At 48.2% G+C, this 22,731-nt stretch overlaps 1 protein-coding gene and 35 non-coding genes across 36 annotated transcripts; all 36 read left to right on the top strand.

Annotated features, from left to right (window-relative positions):
• Nucleotides 1-84: 84 nt before the first annotated feature.
• Nucleotides 85-157, top strand: Trnaf-gaa (transfer RNA phenylalanine (anticodon GAA)). The gene has a single exon. It is a non-coding gene; the product is annotated as a tRNA-Phe (tRNA).
• Nucleotides 158-696: 539 nt separating this feature from the next.
• Nucleotides 697-769, top strand: Trnak-uuu (transfer RNA lysine (anticodon UUU)). The gene has a single exon. It is a non-coding gene; the product is annotated as a tRNA-Lys (tRNA).
• A 138-nt stretch (nt 770-907) lies between these two features.
• Nucleotides 908-989, top strand: Trnas-cga (transfer RNA serine (anticodon CGA)). Its single transcript has one exon. It is a non-coding gene; the product is annotated as a tRNA-Ser (tRNA).
• A 688-nt stretch (nt 990-1,677) lies between these two features.
• On the top strand, nt 1,678-1,759 carry Trnas-uga (transfer RNA serine (anticodon UGA)). Its single transcript has one exon. It is a non-coding gene; the product is annotated as a tRNA-Ser (tRNA).
• Nucleotides 1,760-2,370: 611 nt separating this feature from the next.
• On the top strand, nt 2,371-2,443 carry Trnaf-gaa (transfer RNA phenylalanine (anticodon GAA)). The gene has a single exon. It is a non-coding gene; the product is annotated as a tRNA-Phe (tRNA).
• Nucleotides 2,444-2,982: 539 nt separating this feature from the next.
• Trnak-uuu (transfer RNA lysine (anticodon UUU)) lies at nt 2,983-3,055 on the top strand. The gene has a single exon. It is a non-coding gene; the product is annotated as a tRNA-Lys (tRNA).
• Nucleotides 3,056-3,193: 138 nt separating this feature from the next.
• Trnas-cga (transfer RNA serine (anticodon CGA)) lies at nt 3,194-3,275 on the top strand. The gene has a single exon. It is a non-coding gene; the product is annotated as a tRNA-Ser (tRNA).
• Nucleotides 3,276-3,964: 689 nt separating this feature from the next.
• Trnas-uga (transfer RNA serine (anticodon UGA)) lies at nt 3,965-4,046 on the top strand. The gene has a single exon. It is a non-coding gene; the product is annotated as a tRNA-Ser (tRNA).
• A 611-nt stretch (nt 4,047-4,657) lies between these two features.
• Nucleotides 4,658-4,730, top strand: Trnaf-gaa (transfer RNA phenylalanine (anticodon GAA)). Its single transcript has one exon. It is a non-coding gene; the product is annotated as a tRNA-Phe (tRNA).
• A 539-nt stretch (nt 4,731-5,269) lies between these two features.
• Nucleotides 5,270-5,342, top strand: Trnak-uuu (transfer RNA lysine (anticodon UUU)). Its single transcript has one exon. It is a non-coding gene; the product is annotated as a tRNA-Lys (tRNA).
• A 138-nt stretch (nt 5,343-5,480) lies between these two features.
• Nucleotides 5,481-5,562, top strand: Trnas-cga (transfer RNA serine (anticodon CGA)). The gene has a single exon. It is a non-coding gene; the product is annotated as a tRNA-Ser (tRNA).
• Nucleotides 5,563-6,251: 689 nt separating this feature from the next.
• Nucleotides 6,252-6,333, top strand: Trnas-uga (transfer RNA serine (anticodon UGA)). Its single transcript has one exon. It is a non-coding gene; the product is annotated as a tRNA-Ser (tRNA).
• Nucleotides 6,334-6,971: 638 nt separating this feature from the next.
• Nucleotides 6,972-9,008, top strand: LOC126118642 (NSFL1 cofactor p47-like). Its single transcript, XM_049915051.1, has one exon. It carries the CDS (start codon nt 7,072-7,074, stop codon nt 8,227-8,229), a length of 1,158 nt encoding a protein of 385 aa, XP_049771008.1. The 5' UTR covers nt 6,972-7,071; the 3' UTR covers nt 8,230-9,008.
• A 656-nt stretch (nt 9,009-9,664) lies between these two features.
• Trnak-uuu (transfer RNA lysine (anticodon UUU)) lies at nt 9,665-9,737 on the top strand. The gene has a single exon. It is a non-coding gene; the product is annotated as a tRNA-Lys (tRNA).
• A 138-nt stretch (nt 9,738-9,875) lies between these two features.
• Nucleotides 9,876-9,957, top strand: Trnas-cga (transfer RNA serine (anticodon CGA)). Its single transcript has one exon. It is a non-coding gene; the product is annotated as a tRNA-Ser (tRNA).
• A 689-nt stretch (nt 9,958-10,646) lies between these two features.
• Trnas-uga (transfer RNA serine (anticodon UGA)) lies at nt 10,647-10,728 on the top strand. Its single transcript has one exon. It is a non-coding gene; the product is annotated as a tRNA-Ser (tRNA).
• A 608-nt stretch (nt 10,729-11,336) lies between these two features.
• Nucleotides 11,337-11,409, top strand: Trnaf-gaa (transfer RNA phenylalanine (anticodon GAA)). Its single transcript has one exon. It is a non-coding gene; the product is annotated as a tRNA-Phe (tRNA).
• Nucleotides 11,410-11,948: 539 nt separating this feature from the next.
• Trnak-uuu (transfer RNA lysine (anticodon UUU)) lies at nt 11,949-12,021 on the top strand. Its single transcript has one exon. It is a non-coding gene; the product is annotated as a tRNA-Lys (tRNA).
• Nucleotides 12,022-12,159: 138 nt separating this feature from the next.
• On the top strand, nt 12,160-12,241 carry Trnas-cga (transfer RNA serine (anticodon CGA)). The gene has a single exon. It is a non-coding gene; the product is annotated as a tRNA-Ser (tRNA).
• A 689-nt stretch (nt 12,242-12,930) lies between these two features.
• On the top strand, nt 12,931-13,012 carry Trnas-uga (transfer RNA serine (anticodon UGA)). Its single transcript has one exon. It is a non-coding gene; the product is annotated as a tRNA-Ser (tRNA).
• A 611-nt stretch (nt 13,013-13,623) lies between these two features.
• On the top strand, nt 13,624-13,696 carry Trnaf-gaa (transfer RNA phenylalanine (anticodon GAA)). Its single transcript has one exon. It is a non-coding gene; the product is annotated as a tRNA-Phe (tRNA).
• Nucleotides 13,697-14,235: 539 nt separating this feature from the next.
• Nucleotides 14,236-14,308, top strand: Trnak-uuu (transfer RNA lysine (anticodon UUU)). Its single transcript has one exon. It is a non-coding gene; the product is annotated as a tRNA-Lys (tRNA).
• A 138-nt stretch (nt 14,309-14,446) lies between these two features.
• On the top strand, nt 14,447-14,528 carry Trnas-cga (transfer RNA serine (anticodon CGA)). The gene has a single exon. It is a non-coding gene; the product is annotated as a tRNA-Ser (tRNA).
• Nucleotides 14,529-15,217: 689 nt separating this feature from the next.
• Trnas-uga (transfer RNA serine (anticodon UGA)) lies at nt 15,218-15,299 on the top strand. Its single transcript has one exon. It is a non-coding gene; the product is annotated as a tRNA-Ser (tRNA).
• Nucleotides 15,300-15,910: 611 nt separating this feature from the next.
• On the top strand, nt 15,911-15,983 carry Trnaf-gaa (transfer RNA phenylalanine (anticodon GAA)). Its single transcript has one exon. It is a non-coding gene; the product is annotated as a tRNA-Phe (tRNA).
• Nucleotides 15,984-16,522: 539 nt separating this feature from the next.
• Trnak-uuu (transfer RNA lysine (anticodon UUU)) lies at nt 16,523-16,595 on the top strand. The gene has a single exon. It is a non-coding gene; the product is annotated as a tRNA-Lys (tRNA).
• Nucleotides 16,596-16,733: 138 nt separating this feature from the next.
• Nucleotides 16,734-16,815, top strand: Trnas-cga (transfer RNA serine (anticodon CGA)). The gene has a single exon. It is a non-coding gene; the product is annotated as a tRNA-Ser (tRNA).
• A 690-nt stretch (nt 16,816-17,505) lies between these two features.
• Trnas-uga (transfer RNA serine (anticodon UGA)) lies at nt 17,506-17,587 on the top strand. The gene has a single exon. It is a non-coding gene; the product is annotated as a tRNA-Ser (tRNA).
• Nucleotides 17,588-18,198: 611 nt separating this feature from the next.
• Nucleotides 18,199-18,271, top strand: Trnaf-gaa (transfer RNA phenylalanine (anticodon GAA)). Its single transcript has one exon. It is a non-coding gene; the product is annotated as a tRNA-Phe (tRNA).
• A 539-nt stretch (nt 18,272-18,810) lies between these two features.
• Nucleotides 18,811-18,883, top strand: Trnak-uuu (transfer RNA lysine (anticodon UUU)). Its single transcript has one exon. It is a non-coding gene; the product is annotated as a tRNA-Lys (tRNA).
• Nucleotides 18,884-19,021: 138 nt separating this feature from the next.
• On the top strand, nt 19,022-19,103 carry Trnas-cga (transfer RNA serine (anticodon CGA)). Its single transcript has one exon. It is a non-coding gene; the product is annotated as a tRNA-Ser (tRNA).
• Nucleotides 19,104-19,792: 689 nt separating this feature from the next.
• On the top strand, nt 19,793-19,874 carry Trnas-uga (transfer RNA serine (anticodon UGA)). Its single transcript has one exon. It is a non-coding gene; the product is annotated as a tRNA-Ser (tRNA).
• Nucleotides 19,875-20,485: 611 nt separating this feature from the next.
• Nucleotides 20,486-20,558, top strand: Trnaf-gaa (transfer RNA phenylalanine (anticodon GAA)). The gene has a single exon. It is a non-coding gene; the product is annotated as a tRNA-Phe (tRNA).
• A 539-nt stretch (nt 20,559-21,097) lies between these two features.
• Nucleotides 21,098-21,170, top strand: Trnak-uuu (transfer RNA lysine (anticodon UUU)). The gene has a single exon. It is a non-coding gene; the product is annotated as a tRNA-Lys (tRNA).
• A 138-nt stretch (nt 21,171-21,308) lies between these two features.
• Nucleotides 21,309-21,390, top strand: Trnas-cga (transfer RNA serine (anticodon CGA)). The gene has a single exon. It is a non-coding gene; the product is annotated as a tRNA-Ser (tRNA).
• Nucleotides 21,391-22,079: 689 nt separating this feature from the next.
• Trnas-uga (transfer RNA serine (anticodon UGA)) lies at nt 22,080-22,161 on the top strand. The gene has a single exon. It is a non-coding gene; the product is annotated as a tRNA-Ser (tRNA).
• The last annotated feature ends 570 nt before the right edge of the window (nt 22,162-22,731 follow it).

Here is a 22,731-nt window from a genome sequence, read left to right on the forward strand (position 1 = left end):
GTGTCTTATCAGACGAAGGTGACTGTGAAATTGGCAACGAGGCAGAAGTGAACGAACACATGCAAATGGCAACCTTCGCCGTCAGCCGAAATAGCTCAGTTGGGAGAGCGTTAGACTGAAGATCTAAAGGTCCCTGGTTCGATCCCGGGTTTCGGCAGGTACTCGTTTTGATGCGACGCCAATGGAATTACTCTGCGTTTGTGATAATGCAACTACCGCTGACAACAAAAATGACTCTCTCCTGTAGCTGTTCTGGTTGTCTATTGCATGCCACAAGAGGAACTTACTAGATAACTAACTCCCTTAGAAGCAAAAGAATTAAAAATATCCTACCGACTGCATTCCTTTTTCTGTGTCAGGTGGTGAAGAACGTCTTCAACGGAACCGTGAAATGAGCGAAAGCGTGGGAAACATTGCATTCGAAATGCTTGTGAATTTTCCAATTGCCCAGTGAGTGTCGACAAAACACGTAAATTCTCTGCTCCAACGTATGAGACGTAACAACTGGTGCAATTTGTTGTTGCATCGTGTGTCAGCAGTCTTCGATAGTGTGTTACGGGCTTAGCGCGATAAGTTTGTAGACAGCATTTAGGCGACGTTTTATTAGTAACGGCCCCATGCAGCGATTGCACAACAGTAAAGGACATGAGTCAATGTATAGTTGTGCATCGTAGGAGATTTTGCAGCCTTGTGTGAGCCCGGATAGCTCAGTCGGTAGAGCATTAGGCTTTTAACCTAAGGGTCCAGGGTTCAAGTCCCTGTCCGGGCGGAAATTTTAATACTTTGGTAGCGATTCGTCTGGTAGCGGTGGAAACGCTACGGAAAATAATGCAGCTACGCCGTTTTCTGACACCACAGCGTTTTATACGGTAGCAGTTGCATGTGTCGGGAGAACACCGCGCTAACGGCAGTCGTGGCCGAGTGGTTAAGGCGTCTGACTCGAAATCAGATTCCCTCTGGGAGCGTAGGTTCGAATCCTACCGGCTGCGTGCGATTTTGCGTAAAGAGGAGCAAACGTTTTCGCACACATGTGACATGCGTGGGCGAATGCGGGTGCAACCAGTGACGCCATTCTCAACAAGACGAAAATTTCCGTTTTAAGAATACTGAGTTTTCGCGACGACCGCTGCTTACTGTGCCTATCGGTTAACCTCGCACTGACGCTGGGACTGCAGAAAGCCGTCGCTGAGATGGTGAGTACACAGATGTGCTCGAAAATTTCATTTTCTTTTTAAGAATCGCAATTTCAATCATTCGAGTGCGGCAAAAGCAGTAGTGCAGCGTTTTTTTTTTTTTTCTTTTCTTAAGATCTCGCAGCTGCTTGGAGGTATGTCCATCGTTTTAAGACGACAGAAAACTAGCGTCAGCGGTGCGTCAGTGGGAAGTCGGTGAAGTCGCCATTGGAGCCATAAGCCAGCAATTACGACATGCGAAACACTCGCACACCACGCAGCTGTACGATAATGCTCGTGCGTGGGCCCGCATAGCTGAGTCGGTAGAGCGTTAGGTTTTCAACCGAAGGGTCCTGGGTTCAAGTCCCTGTCTGGGCGAAAATTAGTACACTTTCGTAACGGCTAATGGAAACCCTACAGCAAAGAGTGAGGCCACGCCGTTTTCTGCCATCAGATTGCTTCTAAAGATGGCGGTTTGACTTGTCGGGAGTCGCTTCCGCCACCGGCAGTCGTGGCCGAGTGGTTAAGGCGTCTGACTTGAAATCAGATTCCCTCTGGGAGCGTAGGTTCGAGTCCTGCCGACTGCGAAAATTTTCTCGCTCTCAAAAGGCGGACGTTGAGCTGCATCCTAGCAGTTGCGTCACTACTAAACACGTGGGTCACCAGCAATGTGCAGTGTTATTTGATCGAGGGCGCAGCGTTACAGTCGCGCCCAGAAGCCGCAGCTCATCTCCTCGTCTCACAGCCGTCCACCAGGTGTTAGTACAAGTGTCGCCTCACTGGGCAGTGCAGATGTGTCCATTTTAGCTTGCAGACGATGACGTGTAGCAATTTATGAGCTAACGCAAGTCGAATGTTTTACCATGTGTATCTGCTAGATACTGCCTCTCATATGGTGGAGAGGCTCACTCCTTCTTGTGTCTCGTTCTCTGCACACGAGTTGCCCCTGGCATCGATATAGCACGGGTTTTCTAGCGTCAGCGTGGCGTCACGTCAAGTCAGCGAATTCAATATCACACGAATCGAGTCGACATGTTTGCTTGTTACGATGACGGAAGCTGAAGAAATGTGTGTGGAACTTCACTGCATCGGCTGCTCGCCCTTCAGCGTCCCTGTGTCTTATCAGACGAAGGTGACTGTGAAATTGGCAACGAGGCAGAAGTGAACGAACACATGCAAATGGCAACCTTCGCCGTCAGCCGAAATAGCTCAGTTGGGAGAGCGTTAGACTGAAGATCTAAAGGTCCATGGTTCGATCCCGGGTTTCGGCAGGTACTCGTTTTGATGCGACGCCAATGGAATTACTCTGCGTTTGTGATAATGCAACTACCGCTGACAACAAAAATGACTCTCTCCTGTAGCTGTTCTGGTTGTCTATTGCATGCCACAAGAGGAACTTACTAGATAACTAACTCCCTTAGAAGCAAAAGAATTAAAAATATCCTACCGACTGCATTCCTTTTTCTGTGTCAGGTGGTGAAGAACGTCTTCAACGGAACCGTGAAATGAGCGAAAGCGTGGGAAACATTGCATTCGAAATGCTTGTGAATTTTCCAATTGCCCAGTGAGTGTCGACAAAACACGTAAATTCTCTGCTCCAACGTATGAGACGTAACAACTGGTGCAATTTGTTGTTGCATCGTGTGTCAGCAGTCTTCGATAGTGTGTTACGGGCTTAGCGCGATAAGTTTGTAGACAGCATTTAGGCGACGTTTTATTAGTAACGGCCCCATGCAGCGATTGCACAACAGTAAAGGACATGAGTCAATGTATAGTTGTGCATCGTAGGAGATTTTGCAGCCTTGTGTGAGCCCGGATAGCTCAGTCGGTAGAGCATTAGGCTTTTAACCTAAGGGTCCAGGGTTCAAGTCCCTGTCCGGGCGGAAATTTTAATACTTTGGTAGCGATTCGTCTGGTAGCGGTGGAAACGCTACGGAAAATAATGCAGCTACGCCGTTTTCTGACACCACAGCGTTTTATACGGTAGCAGTTGCATGTGTCGGGAGAACACCGCGCTAACGGCAGTCGTGGCCGAGTGGTTAAGGCGTCTGACTCGAAATCAGATTCCCTCTGGGAGCGTAGGTTCGAATCCTACCGGCTGCGTGCGATTTTGCGTAAAGAGGAGCAAACGTTTTCGCACACATGTGACATGCGTGGGCGAATGCGGGTGCAACCAGTGACGCCATTCTCAACAAGACGAAAATTTCCGTTTTAAGAATACTGAGTTTTCGCGACGACCGCTGCTTACTGTGCCTATCGGTTAACCTCGCACTGACGCTGGGACTGCAGAAAGCCGTCGCTGAGATGGTGAGTACACAGATGTGCTCGAAAATTTCATTTTCTTTTTAAGAATCGCAATTTCAATCATTCGAGTGCGGCAAAAGCAGTAGTGCAGCGTTTTTTTTTTTTTTTCTTTTCTTAAGATCTCGCAGCTGCTTGGAGGTATGTCCATCGTTTTAAGACGACAGAAAACTAGCGTCAGCGGTGCGTCAGTGGGAAGTCGGTGAAGTCGCCATTGGAGCCATAAGCCAGCAATTACGACATGCGAAACACTCGCACACCACGCAGCTGTACGATAATGCTCGTGCGTGGGCCCGCATAGCTGAGTCGGTAGAGCGTTAGGTTTTCAACCGAAGGGTCCTGGGTTCAAGTCCCTGTCTGGGCGAAAATTAGTACACTTTCGTAACGGCTAATGGAAACCCTACAGCAAAGAGTGAGGCCACGCCGTTTTCTGCCATCAGATTGCTTCTAAAGATGGCGGTTTGACTTGTCGGGAGTCGCTTCCGCCACCGGCAGTCGTGGCCGAGTGGTTAAGGCGTCTGACTTGAAATCAGATTCCCTCTGGGAGCGTAGGTTCGAGTCCTGCCGACTGCGAAAATTTTCTCGCTCTCAAAAGGCGGACGTTGAGCTGCATCCTAGCAGTTGCGTCACTACTAAACACGTGGGTCACCAGCAATGTGCAGTGTTATTTGATCGAGGGCGCAGCGTTACAGTCGCGCCCAGAAGCCGCAGCTCATCTCCTCGTCTCACAGCCGTCCACCAGGTGTTAGTACAAGTGTCGCCTCACTGGGCAGTGCAGATGTGTCCATTTTAGCTTGCAGACGATGACGTGTAGCAATTTATGAGCTAACGCAAGTCGAATGTTTTACCATGTGTATCTGCTAGATACTGCCTCTCATATGGTGGAGAGGCTCACTCCTTCTTGTGTCTCGTTCTCTGCACACGAGTTGCCCCTGGCATCGATATAGCACGGGTTTTCTAGCGTCAGCGTGGCGTCACGTCAAGTCAGCGAATTCAATATCACACGAATCGAGTCGACATGTTTGCTTGTTACGATGACGGAAGCTGAAGAAATGTGTGTGGAACTTCACTGCATCGGCTGCTCGCCCTTCAGCGTCCCTGTGTCTTATCAGACGAAGGTGACTGTGAAATTGGCAACGAGGCAGAAGTGAACGAACACATGCAAATGGCAACCTTCGCCGTCAGCCGAAATAGCTCAGTTGGGAGAGCGTTAGACTGAAGATCTAAAGGTCCCTGGTTCGATCCCGGGTTTCGGCAGGTACTCGTTTTGATGCGACGCCAATGGAATTACTCTGCGTTTGTGATAATGCAACTACCGCTGACAACAAAAATGACTCTCTCCTGTAGCTGTTCTGGTTGTCTATTGCATGCCACAAGAGGAACTTACTAGATAACTAACTCCCTTAGAAGCAAAAGAATTAAAAATATCCTACCGACTGCATTCCTTTTTCTGTGTCAGGTGGTGAAGAACGTCTTCAACGGAACCGTGAAATGAGCGAAAGCGTGGGAAACATTGCATTCGAAATGCTTGTGAATTTTCCAATTGCCCAGTGAGTGTCGACAAAACACGTAAATTCTCTGCTCCAACGTATGAGACGTAACAACTGGTGCAATTTGTTGTTGCATCGTGTGTCAGCAGTCTTCGATAGTGTGTTACGGGCTTAGCGCGATAAGTTTGTAGACAGCATTTAGGCGACGTTTTATTAGTAACGGCCCCATGCAGCGATTGCACAACAGTAAAGGACATGAGTCAATGTATAGTTGTGCATCGTAGGAGATTTTGCAGCCTTGTGTGAGCCCGGATAGCTCAGTCGGTAGAGCATTAGGCTTTTAACCTAAGGGTCCAGGGTTCAAGTCCCTGTCCGGGCGGAAATTTTAATACTTTGGTAGCGATTCGTCTGGTAGCGGTGGAAACGCTACGGAAAATAATGCAGCTACGCCGTTTTCTGACACCACAGCGTTTTATACGGTAGCAGTTGCATGTGTCGGGAGAACACCGCGCTAACGGCAGTCGTGGCCGAGTGGTTAAGGCGTCTGACTCGAAATCAGATTCCCTCTGGGAGCGTAGGTTCGAATCCTACCGGCTGCGTGCGATTTTGCGTAAAGAGGAGCAAACGTTTTCGCACACATGTGACATGCGTGGGCGAATGCGGGTGCAACCAGTGACGCCATTCTCAACAAGACGAAAATTTCCGTTTTAAGAATACTGAGTTTTCGCGACGACCGCTGCTTACTGTGCCTATCGGTTAACCTCGCACTGACGCTGGGACTGCAGAAAGCCGTCGCTGAGATGGTGAGTACACAGATGTGCTCGAAAATTTCATTTTCTTTTTAAGAATCGCAATTTCAATCATTCGAGTGCGGCAAAAGCAGTAGTGCAGCGTTTTTTTTTTTTTTTCTTTTCTTAAGATCTCGCAGCTGCTTGGAGGTATGTCCATCGTTTTAAGACGACAGAAAACTAGCGTCAGCGGTGCGTCAGTGGGAAGTCGGTGAAGTCGCCATTGGAGCCATAAGCCAGCAATTACGACATGCGAAACACTCGCACACCACGCAGCTGTACGATAATGCTCGTGCGTGGGCCCGCATAGCTGAGTCGGTAGAGCGTTAGGTTTTCAACCGAAGGGTCCTGGGTTCAAGTCCCTGTCTGGGCGAAAATTAGTACACTTTCGTAACGGCTAATGGAAACCCTACAGCAAAGAGTGAGGCCACGCCGTTTTCTGCCATCAGATTGCTTCTAAAGATGGCGGTTTGACTTGTCGGGAGTCGCTTCCGCCACCGGCAGTCGTGGCCGAGTGGTTAAGGCGTCTGACTTGAAATCAGATTCCCTCTGGGAGCGTAGGTTCGAGTCCTGCCGACTGCGAAAATTTTCTCGCTCTCAAAAGGCGGACGTTGAGCTGCATCCTAGCAGTTGCGTCACTACTAAACACGTGGGTCACCAGCAATGTGCAGTGTTATTTGATCGAGGGCGCAGCGTTACAGTCGCGCCCAGAAGCCGCAGCTCATCTCCTCGTCTCACAGCCGTCCACCAGGTGTTAGTACAAGTGTCGCCTCACTGGGCAGTGCAGATGTGTCCATTTTAGCTTGCAGACGATGACGTGTAGCAATTTATGAGCTAACGCAAGTCGAATGTTTTACCATGTGTATCTGCTAGATACTGCCTCTCATATGGTGGAGAGGCTCACTCCTTCTTGTGTCTCGTTCTCTGCACACGAGTTGCCCCTGGCATCGATATAGCACGGGTTTTCTAGCGTCAGCGTGGCGTCACGTCAAGTCAGCGAATTCAATATCACACGAATCGAGTCGACATGTTTGCTTGTTACGATGACGGAAGCTGAAGAAATGTGTGTGGAACTTCACTGCATCGGCTGCTCGCCCTTCAGCGTCCCTGTGTCTTATCAGACGAAGGTGACTGTGAAATTGGCAACGAGGCAGAAGTGAACGAACACATGCAAATGGCAACCTTCGCCGTCAGCCGAAATAGCTCAGTTGGGCGACTTCCGGCGCAGAATGACAGTGAAATAAGTTGTGTGTATGCGGTTCGTAGTAAATGTGAAAAGTTTTGTAATCACTGTTTGATTATTTTGCAAAAACAGAGAAAATGGCAGATCACGATGAATTAATCTCACAGTTTTCCGATGTAACCGGAGTAGATTCGGAGAGAGCAAGATTTTACCTGGAATCGTCGGCGTGGAAACTGGAGGTTGCATTAGCAAGTTTTTATGAAAATGATGCAGATGATAATCCTATTGATGATGACCCTGTAGAAGTGGCTCCACCACCACCCCCTTTGGCAGCCTCTGCACCATCTGAAAGCAAATCAGCATCTCGTGTCAAAACAAATTCTCGGTTTGCAACAGTGGCAAGTTTGCATAAGAATGACACCAGTTCTGATGAGGAAGAAGGGCAGGCATTCTATGCAGGTGGATCTGAACATAGTGGGCAACAAATTGTTGGTCCTGGAAAGAAGAAAAAAGATATTGTGGCAGAAATGTTTAAATCAGTTCAAGAGCATGGAGCAGAAGTTGTGGACCCAAGACATCCTACACCTGGGCAGAAACAAAAGTTTTCAGGAACTGGATATAGATTAGGACAGACCAGCAGTGACACTCAAGTTGTTGGTGGAGCATCCCGTTCATCTCAGAATCGTCATACTGAAATCACATTAAAGCTCTGGCGTGAAGGCTTCAGCATTGATGATGGCCCATTGAGAGAATATACAAATCCTGAAAATCGTGAGTTCTTGGAATCTGTGCGCAGAGGAGAGATTCCTCAAGAGTTGCTACGTGAAGCTAATGGCTCTGAAGTCCACTTAAACATGGAGGACCATCACCATGAAGATTTTGTTACTTCAAAGCCAAAAGTCCGGGCTTTCTCAGGAAAGGGCCATTTGTTAGGCAGCAATACTGCCGGTGATTGCAGTCCATCTCCTGCAACTATCGGAATAACAAAACCAATGGATGAGAAGGACCGGGAAGCAAATGAAGAACAGGCAAAAGCAGTTATTGCTGTAGATCAGTCTCTGCCGACTACTACAGTTCAGATAAGGCTAGCGGATGGATCACGACTTGTTGGGCAGTTCAACCACTCTCACACAATTGGTGATGTGCGGAGGTATATCATCACAGCTCGTCCTCAGTATGAGCATCAAGTTTTTTCTCTCCTGACAACGTTTCCTAGTAAGCAGTTGGATGACAACGCAGTCACACTCAAGCAAGCAGGAATACTGAATGCAGCCATACTCCAAAGGTTAACATAAGTTGATAACAAGAAAGCAACTGTTTCAAATGTGATAGCAGAGAAAAGTGACTCTTGTATGATTGCAGTGTGTTCTGTTTATGCTATTTTTGTGTTACAAAACTGATGTAACATAATTTTGTGTGAAGCTGCCTGTGATTCATTTTATGTCACAAAAGTATATAAAAATCAATAAAATGTTATGACAATACTCATAAAATAAGGAAATTAACTGGAGAATCCTCAGCCCAACATTTGAAAACTCAGTTGAAAAAAGATAAATACAAATTTCTTAAAAAACTAGTTGAATCAGATTACAGAACAATTAACTGGTTTGAAAAATGTCTTACCGCATTACTTAGAATATGTAATTCTACATAGTTCATAGTTTTTGTTCTTGCTCTTTTACATTACTCACTGGAGTGATTTGTCTGATGTGAAAAGTAATTTTGGTGGATGATGCTCTTCAGTTTCATTGATGAAGCAGCATGTCCCATCAAACTGTTGACTGCTGGAAACTGGAATGCAGTGATAAACTTACACCAAACTTATGTTAAGTAAGTTGGGTTATTATATTGCTTCACACCTGTCTATAAGACAATCATACCTAACAAAAAAACTTCAAGACAATTTATCTACTTCTGTATGATATAGTAAAAGAATGTTATATCAAATATGCAGAATTACAATTACAGTCAGCTCATCAAAAAATATTTGTATGTTTATTAATAAACTTCTGTGGCCTTTTCGTTTATCTGTGCTGTAAGCAAGAGAGAAGGAAATGTGTCTTCTTGTTGCTTATAAATAAACTGCTTTTATGTCACAGTAAAAAAAAAAAAAAAAAAAAAAAAAAAAAAAAGTTGGGAGAGCGTTAGACTGAAGATCTAAAGGTCCCTGGTTCGATCCCGGGTTTCGGCAGGTACTCGTTTTGATGCGACGCCAATGGAATTACTCTGCGTTTGTGATAATGCAACTACCGCTGACAACAAAAATGACTCTCTCCTGTAGCTGTTCTGGTTGTCTATTGCATGCCACAAGAGGAACTTACTAGATAACTAACTCCCTTAGAAGCAAAAGAATTAAAAATATCCTACCGACTGCATTCCTTTTTCTGTGTCAGGTGGTGAAGAACGTCTTCAACGGAACCGTGAAATGAGCGAAAGCGTGGGAAACATTGCATTCGAAATGCTTGTGAATTTTCCAATTGCCCAGTGAGTGTCGACAAAACACGTAAATTCTCTGCTCCAACGTATGAGACGTAACAACTGGTGCAATTTGTTGTTGCATCGTGTGTCAGCAGTCTTCGATAGTGTGTTACGGGCTTAGCGCGATAAGTTTGTAGACAGCATTTAGGCGACGTTTTATTAGTAACGGCCCCATGCAGCGATTGCACAACAGTAAAGGACATGAGTCAATGTATAGTTGTGCATCGTAGGAGATTTTGCAGCCTTGTGTGAGCCCGGATAGCTCAGTCGGTAGAGCATTAGGCTTTTAACCTAAGGGTCCAGGGTTCAAGTCCCTGTCCGGGCGGAAATTTTAATACTTTGGTAGCGATTCGTCTGGTAGCGGTGGAAACGCTACGGAAAATAATGCAGCTACGCCGTTTTCTGACACCACAGCGTTTTATACGGTAGCAGTTGCATGTGTCGGGAGAACACCGCGCTAACGGCAGTCGTGGCCGAGTGGTTAAGGCGTCTGACTCGAAATCAGATTCCCTCTGGGAGCGTAGGTTCGAATCCTACCGGCTGCGTGCGATTTTGCGTAAAGAGGAGCAAACGTTTTCGCACACATGTGACATGCGTGGGCGAATGCGGGTGCAACCAGTGACGCCATTCTCAACAAGACGAAAATTTCCGTTTTAAGAATACTGAGTTTTCGCGACGACCGCTGCTTACTGTGCCTATCGGTTAACCTCGCACTGACGCTGGGACTGCAGAAAGCCGTCGCTGAGATGGTGAGTACACAGATGTGCTCGAAAATTTCATTTTCTTTTTAAGAATCGCAATTTCAATCATTCGAGTGCGGCAAAAGCAGTAGTGCAGCGTTTTTTTTTTTTTTTCTTTTCTCAAGATCTCGCAGCTGCTTGGAGGTATGTCCATCGTTTTAAGACGACAGAAAACTAGCGTCAGCGGTGCGTCAGTGGGAAGTCGGTGAAGTCGCCATTGGAGCCATAAGCCAGCAATTACGACATGCGAAACACTCGCACACCACGCAGCTGTACGATAATGCTCGTGCGTGGGCCCGCATAGCTGAGTCGGTAGAGCGTTAGGTTTTCAACCGAAGGGTCCTGGGTTCAAGTCCCTGTCTGGGCGAAAATTAGTACACTTTCGTAACGGCTAATGGAAACCCTACAGCAAAGAGTGAGGCCACGCCGTTTTCTGCCATCATATTGCTTCTAAAGATGGCGGTTTGACTTGTCGGGAGTCGCTTCCGCCACCGGCAGTCGTGGCCGAGTGGTTAAGGCGTCTGACTTGAAATCAGATTCCCTCTGGGAGCGTAGGTTCGAGTCCTGCCGACTGCGAAAATTTTCTCGCTCTCAAAAGGCGGACGTTGAGCTGCATCCTAGCAGTTGCGTCACTACTAAACACGTGGGTCACCAGCAATGTGCAGTGTTATTTGATCGAGGGCGCAGCGTTACAGTCGCGCCCAGAAGCCGCAGCTCATCTCCTCGTCTCACAGCCGTCCACCAGGTGTTAGTACAAGTGTCGCCTCACTGGGCAGTGCAGATGTGTCCATTTTAGCTTGCAGACGATGACGTGTAGCAATTTATGAGCTAACGCAAGTCGAATGTTTTACCATGTGTATCTGCTAGATACTGCCTCTCATATGGTGGAGAGGCTCACTCCTTGTGTCTCGTTCTCTGCACACGAGTTGCCCCTGGCATCGATATAGCACGGGTTTTCTAGCGTCAGCGTGGCGTCACGTCAAGTCAGCGAATTCAATATCACACGAATCGAGTCGACATGTTTGCTTGTTACGATGACGGAAGCTGAAGAAATGTGTGTGGAACTTCACTGCATCGGCTGCTCGCCCTTCAGCGTCCCTGTGTCTTATCAGACGAAGGTGACTGTGAAATTGGCAACGAGGCAGAAGTGAACGAACACATGCAAATGGCAGCCTTCGCCGTCAGCCGAAATAGCTCAGTTGGGAGAGCGTTAGACTGAAGATCTAAAGGTCCATGGTTCGATCCCGGGTTTCGGCAGGTACTCGTTTTGATGCGACGCCAATGGAATTACTCTGCGTTTGTGATAATGCAACTACCGCTGACAACAAAAATGACTCTCTCCTGTAGCTGTTCTGGTTGTCTATTGCATGCCACAAGAGGAACTTACTAGATAACTAACTCCCTTAGAAGCAAAAGAATTAAAAATATCCTACCGACTGCATTCCTTTTTCTGTGTCAGGTGGTGAAGAACGTCTTCAACGGAACCGTGAAATGAGCGAAAGCGTGGGAAACATTGCATTCGAAATGCTTGTGAATTTTCCAATTGCCCAGTGAGTGTCGACAAAACACGTAAATTCTCTGCTCCAACGTATGAGACGTAACAACTGGTGCAATTTGTTGTTGCATCGTGTGTCAGCAGTCTTCGATAGTGTGTTACGGGCTTAGCGCGATAAGTTTGTAGACAGCATTTAGGCGACGTTTTATTAGTAACGGCCCCATGCAGCGATTGCACAACAGTAAAGGACATGAGTCAATGTATAGTTGTGCATCGTAGGAGATTTTGCAGCCTTGTGTGAGCCCGGATAGCTCAGTCGGTAGAGCATTAGGCTTTTAACCTAAGGGTCCAGGGTTCAAGTCCCTGTCCGGGCGGAAATTTTAATACTTTGGTAGCGATTCGTCTGGTAGCGGTGGAAACGCTACGGAAAATAATGCAGCTACGCCGTTTTCTGACACCACAGCGTTTTATACGGTAGCAGTTGCATGTGTCGGGAGAACACCGCGCTAACGGCAGTCGTGGCCGAGTGGTTAAGGCGTCTGACTCGAAATCAGATTCCCTCTGGGAGCGTAGGTTCGAATCCTACCGGCTGCGTGCGATTTTGCGTAAAGAGGAGCAAACGTTTTCGCACACATGTGACATGCGTGGGCGAATGCGGGTGCAACCAGTGACGCCATTCTCAACAAGACGAAAATTTCCGTTTTAAGAATACTGAGTTTTCGCGACGACCGCTGCTTACTGTGCCTATCGGTTCACCTCGCACTGACGCTGGGACTGCAGAAAGCCGTCGCTGAGATGGTGAGTACACAGATGTGCTCGAAAATTTCATTTTCTTTTTAAGAATCGCAATTTCAATCATTCGAGTGCGGCAAAAGCAGTAGTGCAGCGTTTTTTTTTTTTTTTCTTTTCTCAAGATCTCGCAGCTGCTTGGAGGTATGTCCATCGTTTTAAGACGACAGAAAACTAGCGTCAGCGGTGCGTCAGTGGGAAGTCGGTGAAGTCGCCATTGGAGCCATAAGCCAGCAATTACGACATGCGAAACACTCGCACACCACGCAGCTGTACGATAATGCTCGTGCGTGGGCCCGCATAGCTGAGTCGGTAGAGCGTTAGGTTTTCAACCGAAGGGTCCTGGGTTCAAGTCCCTGTCTGGGCGAAAATTAGTACACTTTCGTAACGGCTAATGGAAACCCTACAGCAAAGAGTGAGGCCACGCCGTTTTCTGCCATCATATTGCTTCTAAAGATGGCGGTTTGACTTGTCGGGAGTCGCTTCCGCCACCGGCAGTCGTGGCCGAGTGGTTAAGGCGTCTGACTTGAAATCAGATTCCCTCTGGGAGCGTAGGTTCGAGTCCTGCCGACTGCGAAAATTTTCTCGCTCTCAAAAGGCGGACGTTGAGCTGCATCCTAGCAGTTGCGTCACTACTAAACACGTGGGTCACCAGCAATGTGCAGTGTTATTTGATCGAGGGCGCAGCGTTACAGTCGCGCCCAGAAGCCGCAGCTCATCTCCTCGTCTCACAGCCGTCCACCAGGTGTTAGTACAAGTGTCGCCTCACTGGGCAGTGCAGATGTGTCCATTTTAGCTTGCAGACGATGACGTGTAGCAATTTATGAGCTAACGCAAGTCGAATGTTTTACCATGTGTATCTGCTAGATACTGCCTCTCATATGGTGGAGAGGCTCACTCCTTCTTGTGTCTCGTTCTCTGCACACGAGTTGCCCCTGGCATCGATATAGCACGGGTTTTCTAGCGTCAGCGTGGCGTCACGTCAAGTCAGCGAATTCAATATCACACGAATCGAGTCGACATGTTTGCTTGTTACGATGACGGAAGCTGAAGAAATGTGTGTGGAACTTCACTGCATCGGCTGCTCGCCCTTCAGCGTCCCTGTGTCTTATCAGACGAAGGTGACTGTGAAATTGGCAACGAGGCAGAAGTGAACGAACACATGCAAATGGCAGCCTTCGCCGTCAGCCGAAATAGCTCAGTTGGGAGAGCGTTAGACTGAAGATCTAAAGGTCCATGGTTCGATCCCGGGTTTCGGCAGGTACTCGTTTTGATGCGACGCCAATGGAATTACTCTGCGTTTGTGATAATGCAACTACCGCTGACAACAAAAATGACTCTCTCCTGTAGCTGTTCTGGTTGTCTATTGCATGCCACAAGAGGAACTTACTAGATAACTAACTCCCTTAGAAGCAAAAGAATTAAAAATATCCTACCGACTGCATTCCTTTTTCTGTGTCAGGTGGTGAAGAACGTCTTCAACGGAACCGTGAAATGAGCGAAAGCGTGGGAAACATTGCATTCGAAATGCTTGTGAATTTTCCAATTGCCCAGTGAGTGTCGACAAAACACGTAAATTCTCTGCTCCAACGTATGAGACGTAACAACTGGTGCAATTTGTTGTTGCATCGTGTGTCAGCAGTCTTCGATAGTGTGTTACGGGCTTAGCGCGATAAGTTTGTAGACAGCATTTAGGCGACGTTTTATTAGTAACGGCCCCATGCAGCGATTGCACAACAGTAAAGGACATGAGTCAATGTATAGTTGTGCATCGTAGGAGATTTTGCAGCCTTGTGTGAGCCCGGATAGCTCAGTCGGTAGAGCATTAGGCTTTTAACCTAAGGGTCCAGGGTTCAAGTCCCTGTCCGGGCGGAAATTTTAATACTTTGGTAGCGATTCGTCTGGTAGCGGTGGAAACGCTACGGAAAATAATGCAGCTACGCCGTTTTCTGACACCACAGCGTTTTATACGGTAGCAGTTGCATGTGTCGGGAGAACACCGCGCTAACGGCAGTCGTGGCCGAGTGGTTAAGGCGTCTGACTCGAAATCAGATTCCCTCTGGGAGCGTAGGTTCGAATCCTACCGGCTGCGTGCGATTTTGCGTAAAGAGGAGCAAACGTTTTCGCACACATGTGACATGCGTGGGCGAATGCGGGTGCAACCAGTGACGCCATTCTCAACAAGACGAAAATTTCCGTTTTAAGAATACTGAGTTTTCGCGACGACCGCTGCTTACTGTGCCTATCGGTTAACCTCGCACTGACGCTGGGACTGCAGAAAGCCGTCGCTGAGATGGTGAGTACACAGATGTGCTCGAAAATTTCATTTTCTTTTTAAGAATCGCAATTTCAATCATTCGAGTGCGGCAAAAGCAGTAGTGCAGCGTTTTTTTTTTTTTTTCTTTTCTTAAGATCTCGCAGCTGCTTGGAGGTATGTCCATCGTTTTAAGACGACAGAAAACTAGCGTCAGCGGTGCGTCAGTGGGAAGTCGGTGAAGTCGCCATTGGAGCCATAAGCCAGCAATTACGACATGCGAAACACTCGCACACCACGCAGCTGTACGATAATGCTCGTGCGTGGGCCCGCATAGCTGAGTCGGTAGAGCGTTAGGTTTTCAACCGAAGGGTCCTGGGTTCAAGTCCCTGTCTGGGCGAAAATTAGTACACTTTCGTAACGGCTAATGGAAACCCTACAGCAAAGAGTGAGGCCACGCCGTTTTCTGCCATCATATTGCTTCTAAAGATGGCGGTTTGACTTGTCGGGAGTCGCTTCCGCCACCGGCAGTCGTGGCCGAGTGGTTAAGGCGTCTGACTTGAAATCAGATTCCCTCTGGGAGCGTAGGTTCGAGTCCTGCCGACTGCGAAAATTTTCTCGCTCTCAAAAGGCGGACGTTGAGCTGCATCCTAGCAGTTGCGTCACTACTAAACACGTGGGTCACCAGCAATGTGCAGTGTTATTTGATCGAGGGCGCAGCGTTACAGTCGCGCCCAGAAGCCGCAGCTCATCTCCTCGTCTCACAGCCGTCCACCAGGTGTTAGTACAAGTGTCGCCTCACTGGGCAGTGCAGATGTGTCCATTTTAGCTTGCAGACGATGACGTGTAGCAATTTATGAGCTAACGCAAGTCGAATGTTTTACCATGTGTATCTGCTAGATACTGCCTCTCATATGGTGGAGAGGCTCACTCCTTCTTGTGTCTCGTTCTCTGCACACGAGTTGCCCCTGGCATCGATATAGCACGGGTTTTCTAGCGTCAGCGTGGCGTCACGTCAAGTCAGCGAATTCAATATCACACGAATCGAGTCGACATGTTTGCTTGTTACGATGACGGAAGCTGAAGAAATGTGTGTGGAACTTCACTGCATCGGCTGCTCGCCCTTCAGCGTCCCTGTGTCTTATCAGACGAAGGTGACTGTGAAATTGGCAACGAGGCAGAAGTGAACGAACACATGCAAATGGCAACCTTCGCCGTCAGCCGAAATAGCTCAGTTGGGAGAGCGTTAGACTGAAGATCTAAAGGTCCATGGTTCGATCCCGGGTTTCGGCAGGTACTCGTTTTGATGCGACGCCAATGGAATTACTCTGCGTTTGTGATAATGCAACTACCGCTGACAACAAAAATGACTCTCTCCTGTAGCTGTTCTGGTTGTCTATTGCATGCCACAAGAGGAACTTACTAGATAACTAACTCCCTTAGAAGCAAAAGAATTAAAAATATCCTACCGACTGCATTCCTTTTTCTGTGTCAGGTGGTGAAGAACGTCTTCAACGGAACCGTGAAATGAGCGAAAGCGTGGGAAACATTGCATTCGAAATGCTTGTGAATTTTCCAATTGCCCAGTGAGTGTCGACAAAACACGTAAATTCTCTGCTCCAACGTATGAGACGTAACAACTGGTGCAATTTGTTGTTGCATCGTGTGTCAGCAGTCTTCGATAGTGTGTTACGGGCTTAGCGCGATAAGTTTGTAGACAGCATTTAGGCGACGTTTTATTAGTAACGGCCCCATGCAGCGATTGCACAACAGTAAAGGACATGAGTCAATGTATAGTTGTGCATCGTAGGAGATTTTGCAGCCTTGTGTGAGCCCGGATAGCTCAGTCGGTAGAGCATTAGGCTTTTAACCTAAGGGTCCAGGGTTCAAGTCCCTGTCCGGGCGGAAATTTTAATACTTTGGTAGCGATTCGTCTGGTAGCGGTGGAAACGCTACGGAAAATAATGCAGCTACGCCGTTTTCTGACACCACAGCGTTTTATACGGTAGCAGTTGCATGTGTCGGGAGAACACCGCGCTAACGGCAGTCGTGGCCGAGTGGTTAAGGCGTCTGACTCGAAATCAGATTCCCTCTGGGAGCGTAGGTTCGAATCCTACCGGCTGCGTGCGATTTTGCGTAAAGAGGAGCAAACGTTTTCGCACACATGTGACATGCGTGGGCGAATGCGGGTGCAACCAGTGACGCCATTCTCAACAAGACGAAAATTTCCGTTTTAAGAATACTGAGTTTTCGCGACGACCGCTGCTTACTGTGCCTATCGGTTAACCTCGCACTGACGCTGGGACTGCAGAAAGCCGTCGCTGAGATGGTGAGTACACAGATGTGCTCGAAAATTTCATTTTCTTTTTAAGAATCGCAATTTCAATCATTCGAGTGCGGCAAAAGCAGTAGTGCAGCGTTTTTTTTTTTTTTTTCTTTTCTTAAGATCTCGCAGCTGCTTGGAGGTATGTCCATCGTTTTAAGACGACAGAAAACTAGCGTCAGCGGTGCGTCAGTGGGAAGTCGGTGAAGTCGCCATTGGAGCCATAAGCCAGCAATTACGACATGCGAAACACTCGCACACCACGCAGCTGTACGATAATGCTCGTGCGTGGGCCCGCATAGCTGAGTCGGTAGAGCGTTAGGTTTTCAACCGAAGGGTCCTGGGTTCAAGTCCCTGTCTGGGCGAAAATTAGTACACTTTCGTAACGGCTAATGGAAACCCTACAGCAAAGAGTGAGGCCACGCCGTTTTCTGCCATCATATTGCTTCTAAAGATGGCGGTTTGACTTGTCGGGAGTCGCTTCCGCCACCGGCAGTCGTGGCCGAGTGGTTAAGGCGTCTGACTTGAAATCAGATTCCCTCTGGGAGCGTAGGTTCGAGTCCTGCCGACTGCGAAAATTTTCTCGCTCTCAAAAGGCGGACGTTGAGCTGCATCCTAGCAGTTGCGTCACTACTAAACACGTGGGTCACCAGCAATGTGCAGTGTTATTTGATCGAGGGCGCAGCGTTACAGTCGCGCCCAGAAGCCGCAGCTCATCTCCTCGTCTCACAGCCGTCCACCAGGTGTTAGTACAAGTGTCGCCTCACTGGGCAGTGCAGATGTGTCCATTTTAGCTTGCAGACGATGACGTGTAGCAATTTATGAGCTAACGCAAGTCGAATGTTTTACCATGTGTATCTGCTAGATACTGCCTCTCATATGGTGGAGAGGCTCACTCCTTCTTGTGTCTCGTTCTCTGCACACGAGTTGCCCCTGGCATCGATATAGCACGGGTTTTCTAGCGTCAGCGTGGCGTCACGTCAAGTCAGCGAATTCAATATCACACGAATCGAGTCGACATGTTTGCTTGTTACGATGACGGAAGCTGAAGAAATGTGTGTGGAACTTCACTGCATCGGCTGCTCGCCCTTCAGCGTCCCTGTGTCTTATCAGACGAAGGTGACTGTGAAATTGGCAACGAGGCAGAAGTGAACGAACACATGCAAATGGCAACCTTCGCCGTCAGCCGAAATAGCTCAGTTGGGAGAGCGTTAGACTGAAGATCTAAAGGTCCATGGTTCGATCCCGGGTTTCGGCAGGTACTCGTTTTGATGCGACGCCAATGGAATTACTCTGCGTTTGTGATAATGCAACTACCGCTGACAACAAAAATGACTCTCTCCTGTAGCTGTTCTGGTTGTCTATTGCATGCCACAAGAGGAACTTACTAGATAACTAACTCCCTTAGAAGCAAAAGAATTAAAAATATCCTACCGACTGCATTCCTTTTTCTGTGTCAGGTGGTGAAGAACGTCTTCAACGGAACCGTGAAATGAGCGAAAGCGTGGGAAACATTGCATTCGAAATGCTTGTGAATTTTCCAATTGCCCAGTGAGTGTCGACAAAACACGTAAATTCTCTGCTCCAACGTATGAGACGTAACAACTGGTGCAATTTGTTGTTGCATCGTGTGTCAGCAGTCTTCGATAGTGTGTTACGGGCTTAGCGCGATAAGTTTGTAGACAGCATTTAGGCGACGTTTTATTAGTAACGGCCCCATGCAGCGATTGCACAACAGTAAAGGACATGAGTCAATGTATAGTTGTGCATCGTAGGAGATTTTGCAGCCTTGTGTGAGCCCGGATAGCTCAGTCGGTAGAGCATTAGGCTTTTAACCTAAGGGTCCAGGGTTCAAGTCCCTGTCCGGGCGGAAATTTTAATACTTTGGTAGCGATTCGTCTGGTAGCGGTGGAAACGCTACGGAAAATAATGCAGCTACGCCGTTTTCTGACACCACAGCGTTTTATACGGTAGCAGTTGCATGTGTCGGGAGAACACCGCGCTAACGGCAGTCGTGGCCGAGTGGTTAAGGCGTCTGACTCGAAATCAGATTCCCTCTGGGAGCGTAGGTTCGAATCCTACCGGCTGCGTGCGATTTTGCGTAAAGAGGAGCAAACGTTTTCGCACACATGTGACATGCGTGGGCGAATGCGGGTGCAACCAGTGACGCCATTCTCAACAAGACGAAAATTTCCGTTTTAAGAATACTGAGTTTTCGCGACGACCGCTGCTTACTGTGCCTATCGGTTAACCTCGCACTGACGCTGGGACTGCAGAAAGCCGTCGCTGAGATGGTGAGTACACAGATGTGCTCGAAAATTTCATTTTCTTTTTAAGAATCGCAATTTCAATCATTCGAGTGCGGCAAAAGCAGTAGTGCAGCGTTTTTTTTTTTTTTTCTTTTCTTAAGATCTCGCAGCTGCTTGGAGGTATGTCCATCGTTTTAAGACGACAGAAAACTAGCGTCAGCGGTGCGTCAGTGGGAAGTCGGTGAAGTCGCCATTGGAGCCATAAGCCAGCAATTACGACATGCGAAACACTCGCACACCACGCAGCTGTACGATAATGCTCGTGCGTGGGCCCGCATAGCTGAGTCGGTAGAGCGTTAGGTTTTCAACCGAAGGGTCCTGGGTTCAAGTCCCTGTCTGGGCGAAAATTAGTACACTTTCGTAACGGCTAATGGAAACCCTACAGCAAAGAGTGAGGCCACGCCGTTTTCTGCCATCATATTGCTTCTAAAGATGGCGGTTTGACTTGTCGGGAGTCGCTTCCGCCACCGGCAGTCGTGGCCGAGTGGTTAAGGCGTCTGACTTGAAATCAGATTCCCTCTGGGAGCGTAGGTTCGAGTCCTGCCGACTGCGAAAATTTTCTCGCTCTCAAAAGGCGGACGTTGAGCTGCATCCTAGCAGTTGCGTCACTACTAAACACGTGGGTCACCAGCAATGTGCAGTGTTATTTGATCGAGGGCGCAGCGTTACAGTCGCGCCCAGAAGCCGCAGCTCATCTCCTCGTCTCACAGCCGTCCACCAGGTGTTAGTACAAGTGTCGCCTCACTGGGCAGTGCAGATGTGTCCATTTTAGCTTGCAGACGATGACGTGTAGCAATTTATGAGCTAACGCAAGTCGAATGTTTTACCATGTGTATCTGCTAGATACTGCCTCTCATATGGTGGAGAGGCTCACTCCTTCTTGTGTCTCGTTCTCTGCACACGAGTTGCCCCTGGCATCGATATAGCACGGGTTTTCTAGCGTCAGCGTGGCGTCACGTCAAGTCAGCGAATTCAATATCACACGAATCGAGTCGACATGTTTGCTTGTTACGATGACGGAAGCTGAAGAAATGTGTGTGGAACTTCACTGCATCGGCTGCTCGCCCTTCAGCGTCCCTGTGTCTTATCAGACGAAGGTGACTGTGAAATTGGCAACGAGGCAGAAGTGAACGAACACATGCAAATGGCAACCTTCGCCGTCAGCCGAAATAGCTCAGTTGGGAGAGCGTTAGACTGAAGATCTAAAGGTCCATGGTTCGATCCCGGGTTTCGGCAGGTACTCGTTTTGATGCGACGCCAATGGAATTACTCTGCGTTTGTGATAATGCAACTACCGCTGACAACAAAAATGACTCTCTCCTGTAGCTGTTCTGGTTGTCTATTGCATGCCACAAGAGGAACTTACTAGATAACTAACTCCCTTAGAAGCAAAAGAATTAAAAATATCCTACCGACTGCATTCCTTTTTCTGTGTCAGGTGGTGAAGAACGTCTTCAACGGAACCGTGAAATGAGCGAAAGCGTGGGAAACATTGCATTCGAAATGCTTGTGAATTTTCCAATTGCCCAGTGAGTGTCGACAAAACACGTAAATTCTCTGCTCCAACGTATGAGACGTAACAACTGGTGCAATTTGTTGTTGCATCGTGTGTCAGCAGTCTTCGATAGTGTGTTACGGGCTTAGCGCGATAAGTTTGTAGACAGCATTTAGGCGACGTTTTATTAGTAACGGCCCCATGCAGCGATTGCACAACAGTAAAGGACATGAGTCAATGTATAGTTGTGCATCGTAGGAGATTTTGCAGCCTTGTGTGAGCCCGGATAGCTCAGTCGGTAGAGCATTAGGCTTTTAACCTAAGGGTCCAGGGTTCAAGTCCCTGTCCGGGCGGAAATTTTAATACTTTGGTAGCGATTCGTCTGGTAGCGGTGGAAACGCTACGGAAAATAATGCAGCTACGCCGTTTTCTGACACCACAGCGTTTTATACGGTAGCAGTTGCATGTGTCGGGAGAACACCGCGCTAACGGCAGTCGTGGCCGAGTGGTTAAGGCGTCTGACTCGAAATCAGATTCCCTCTGGGAGCGTAGGTTCGAATCCTACCGGCTGCGTGCGATTTTGCGTAAAGAGGAGCAAACGTTTTCGCACACATGTGACATGCGTGGGCGAATGCGGGTGCAACCAGTGACGCCATTCTCAACAAGACGAAAATTTCCGTTTTAAGAATACTGAGTTTTCGCGACGACCGCTGCTTACTGTGCCTATCGGTTAACCTCGCACTGACGCTGGGACTGCAGAAAGCCGTCGCTGAGATGGTGAGTACACAGATGTGCTCGAAAATTTCATTTTCTTTTTAAGAATCGCAATTTCAATCATTCGAGTGCGGCAAAAGCAGTAGTGCAGCGTTTTTTTTTTTTTTTCTTTTCTCAAGATCTCGCAGCTGCTTGGAGGTATGTCCATCGTTTTAAGACGACAGAAAACTAGCGTCAGCGGTGCGTCAGTGGGAAGTCGGTGAAGTCGCCATTGGAGCCATAAGCCAGCAATTACGACATGCGAAACACTCGCACACCACGCAGCTGTACGATAATGCTCGTGCGTGGGCCCGCATAGCTGAGTCGGTAGAGCGTTAGGTTTTCAACCGAAGGGTCCTGGGTTCAAGTCCCTGTCTGGGCGAAAATTAGTACACTTTCGTAACGGCTAATGGAAACCCTACAGCAAAGAGTGAGGCCACGCCGTTTTCTGCCATCATATTGCTTCTAAAGATGGCGGTTTGACTTGTCGGGAGTCGCTTCCGCCACCGGCAGTCGTGGCCGAGTGGTTAAGGCGTCTGACTTGAAATCAGATTCCCTCTGGGAGCGTAGGTTCGAGTCCTGCCGACTGCGAAAATTTTCTCGCTCTCAAAAGGCGGACGTTGAGCTGCATCCTAGCAGTTGCGTCACTACTAAACACGTGGGTCACCAGCAATGTGCAGTGTTATTTGATCGAGGGCGCAGCGTTACAGTCGCGCCCAGAAGCCGCAGCTCATCTCCTCGTCTCACAGCCGTCCACCAGGTGTTAGTACAAGTGTCGCCTCACTGGGCAGTGCAGATGTGTCCATTTTAGCTTGCAGACGATGACGTGTAGCAATTTATGAGCTAACGCAAGTCGAATGTTTTACCATGTGTATCTGCTAGATACTGCCTCTCATATGGTGGAGAGGCTCACTCCTTCTTGTGTCTCGTTCTCTGCACACGAGTTGCCCCTGGCATCGATATAGCACGGGTTTTCTAGCGTCAGCGTGGCGTCACGTCAAGTCAGCGAATTCAATATCACACGAATCGAGTCGACATGTTTGCTTGTTACGATGACGGAAGCTGAAGAAATGTGTGTGGAACTTCACTGCATCGGCTGCTCGCCCTTCAGCGTCCCTGTGTCTTATCAGACGAAGGTGACTGTGAAATTGGCAACGAGGC

Source organism: Schistocerca cancellata, unplaced genomic scaffold (genome assembly GCF_023864275.1).
Source record: "Schistocerca cancellata isolate TAMUIC-IGC-003103 unplaced genomic scaffold, iqSchCanc2.1 HiC_scaffold_356, whole genome shotgun sequence".
In the NCBI taxonomy this organism is placed as follows: Eukaryota; Metazoa; Arthropoda; class Insecta; order Orthoptera; family Acrididae; genus Schistocerca; species Schistocerca cancellata.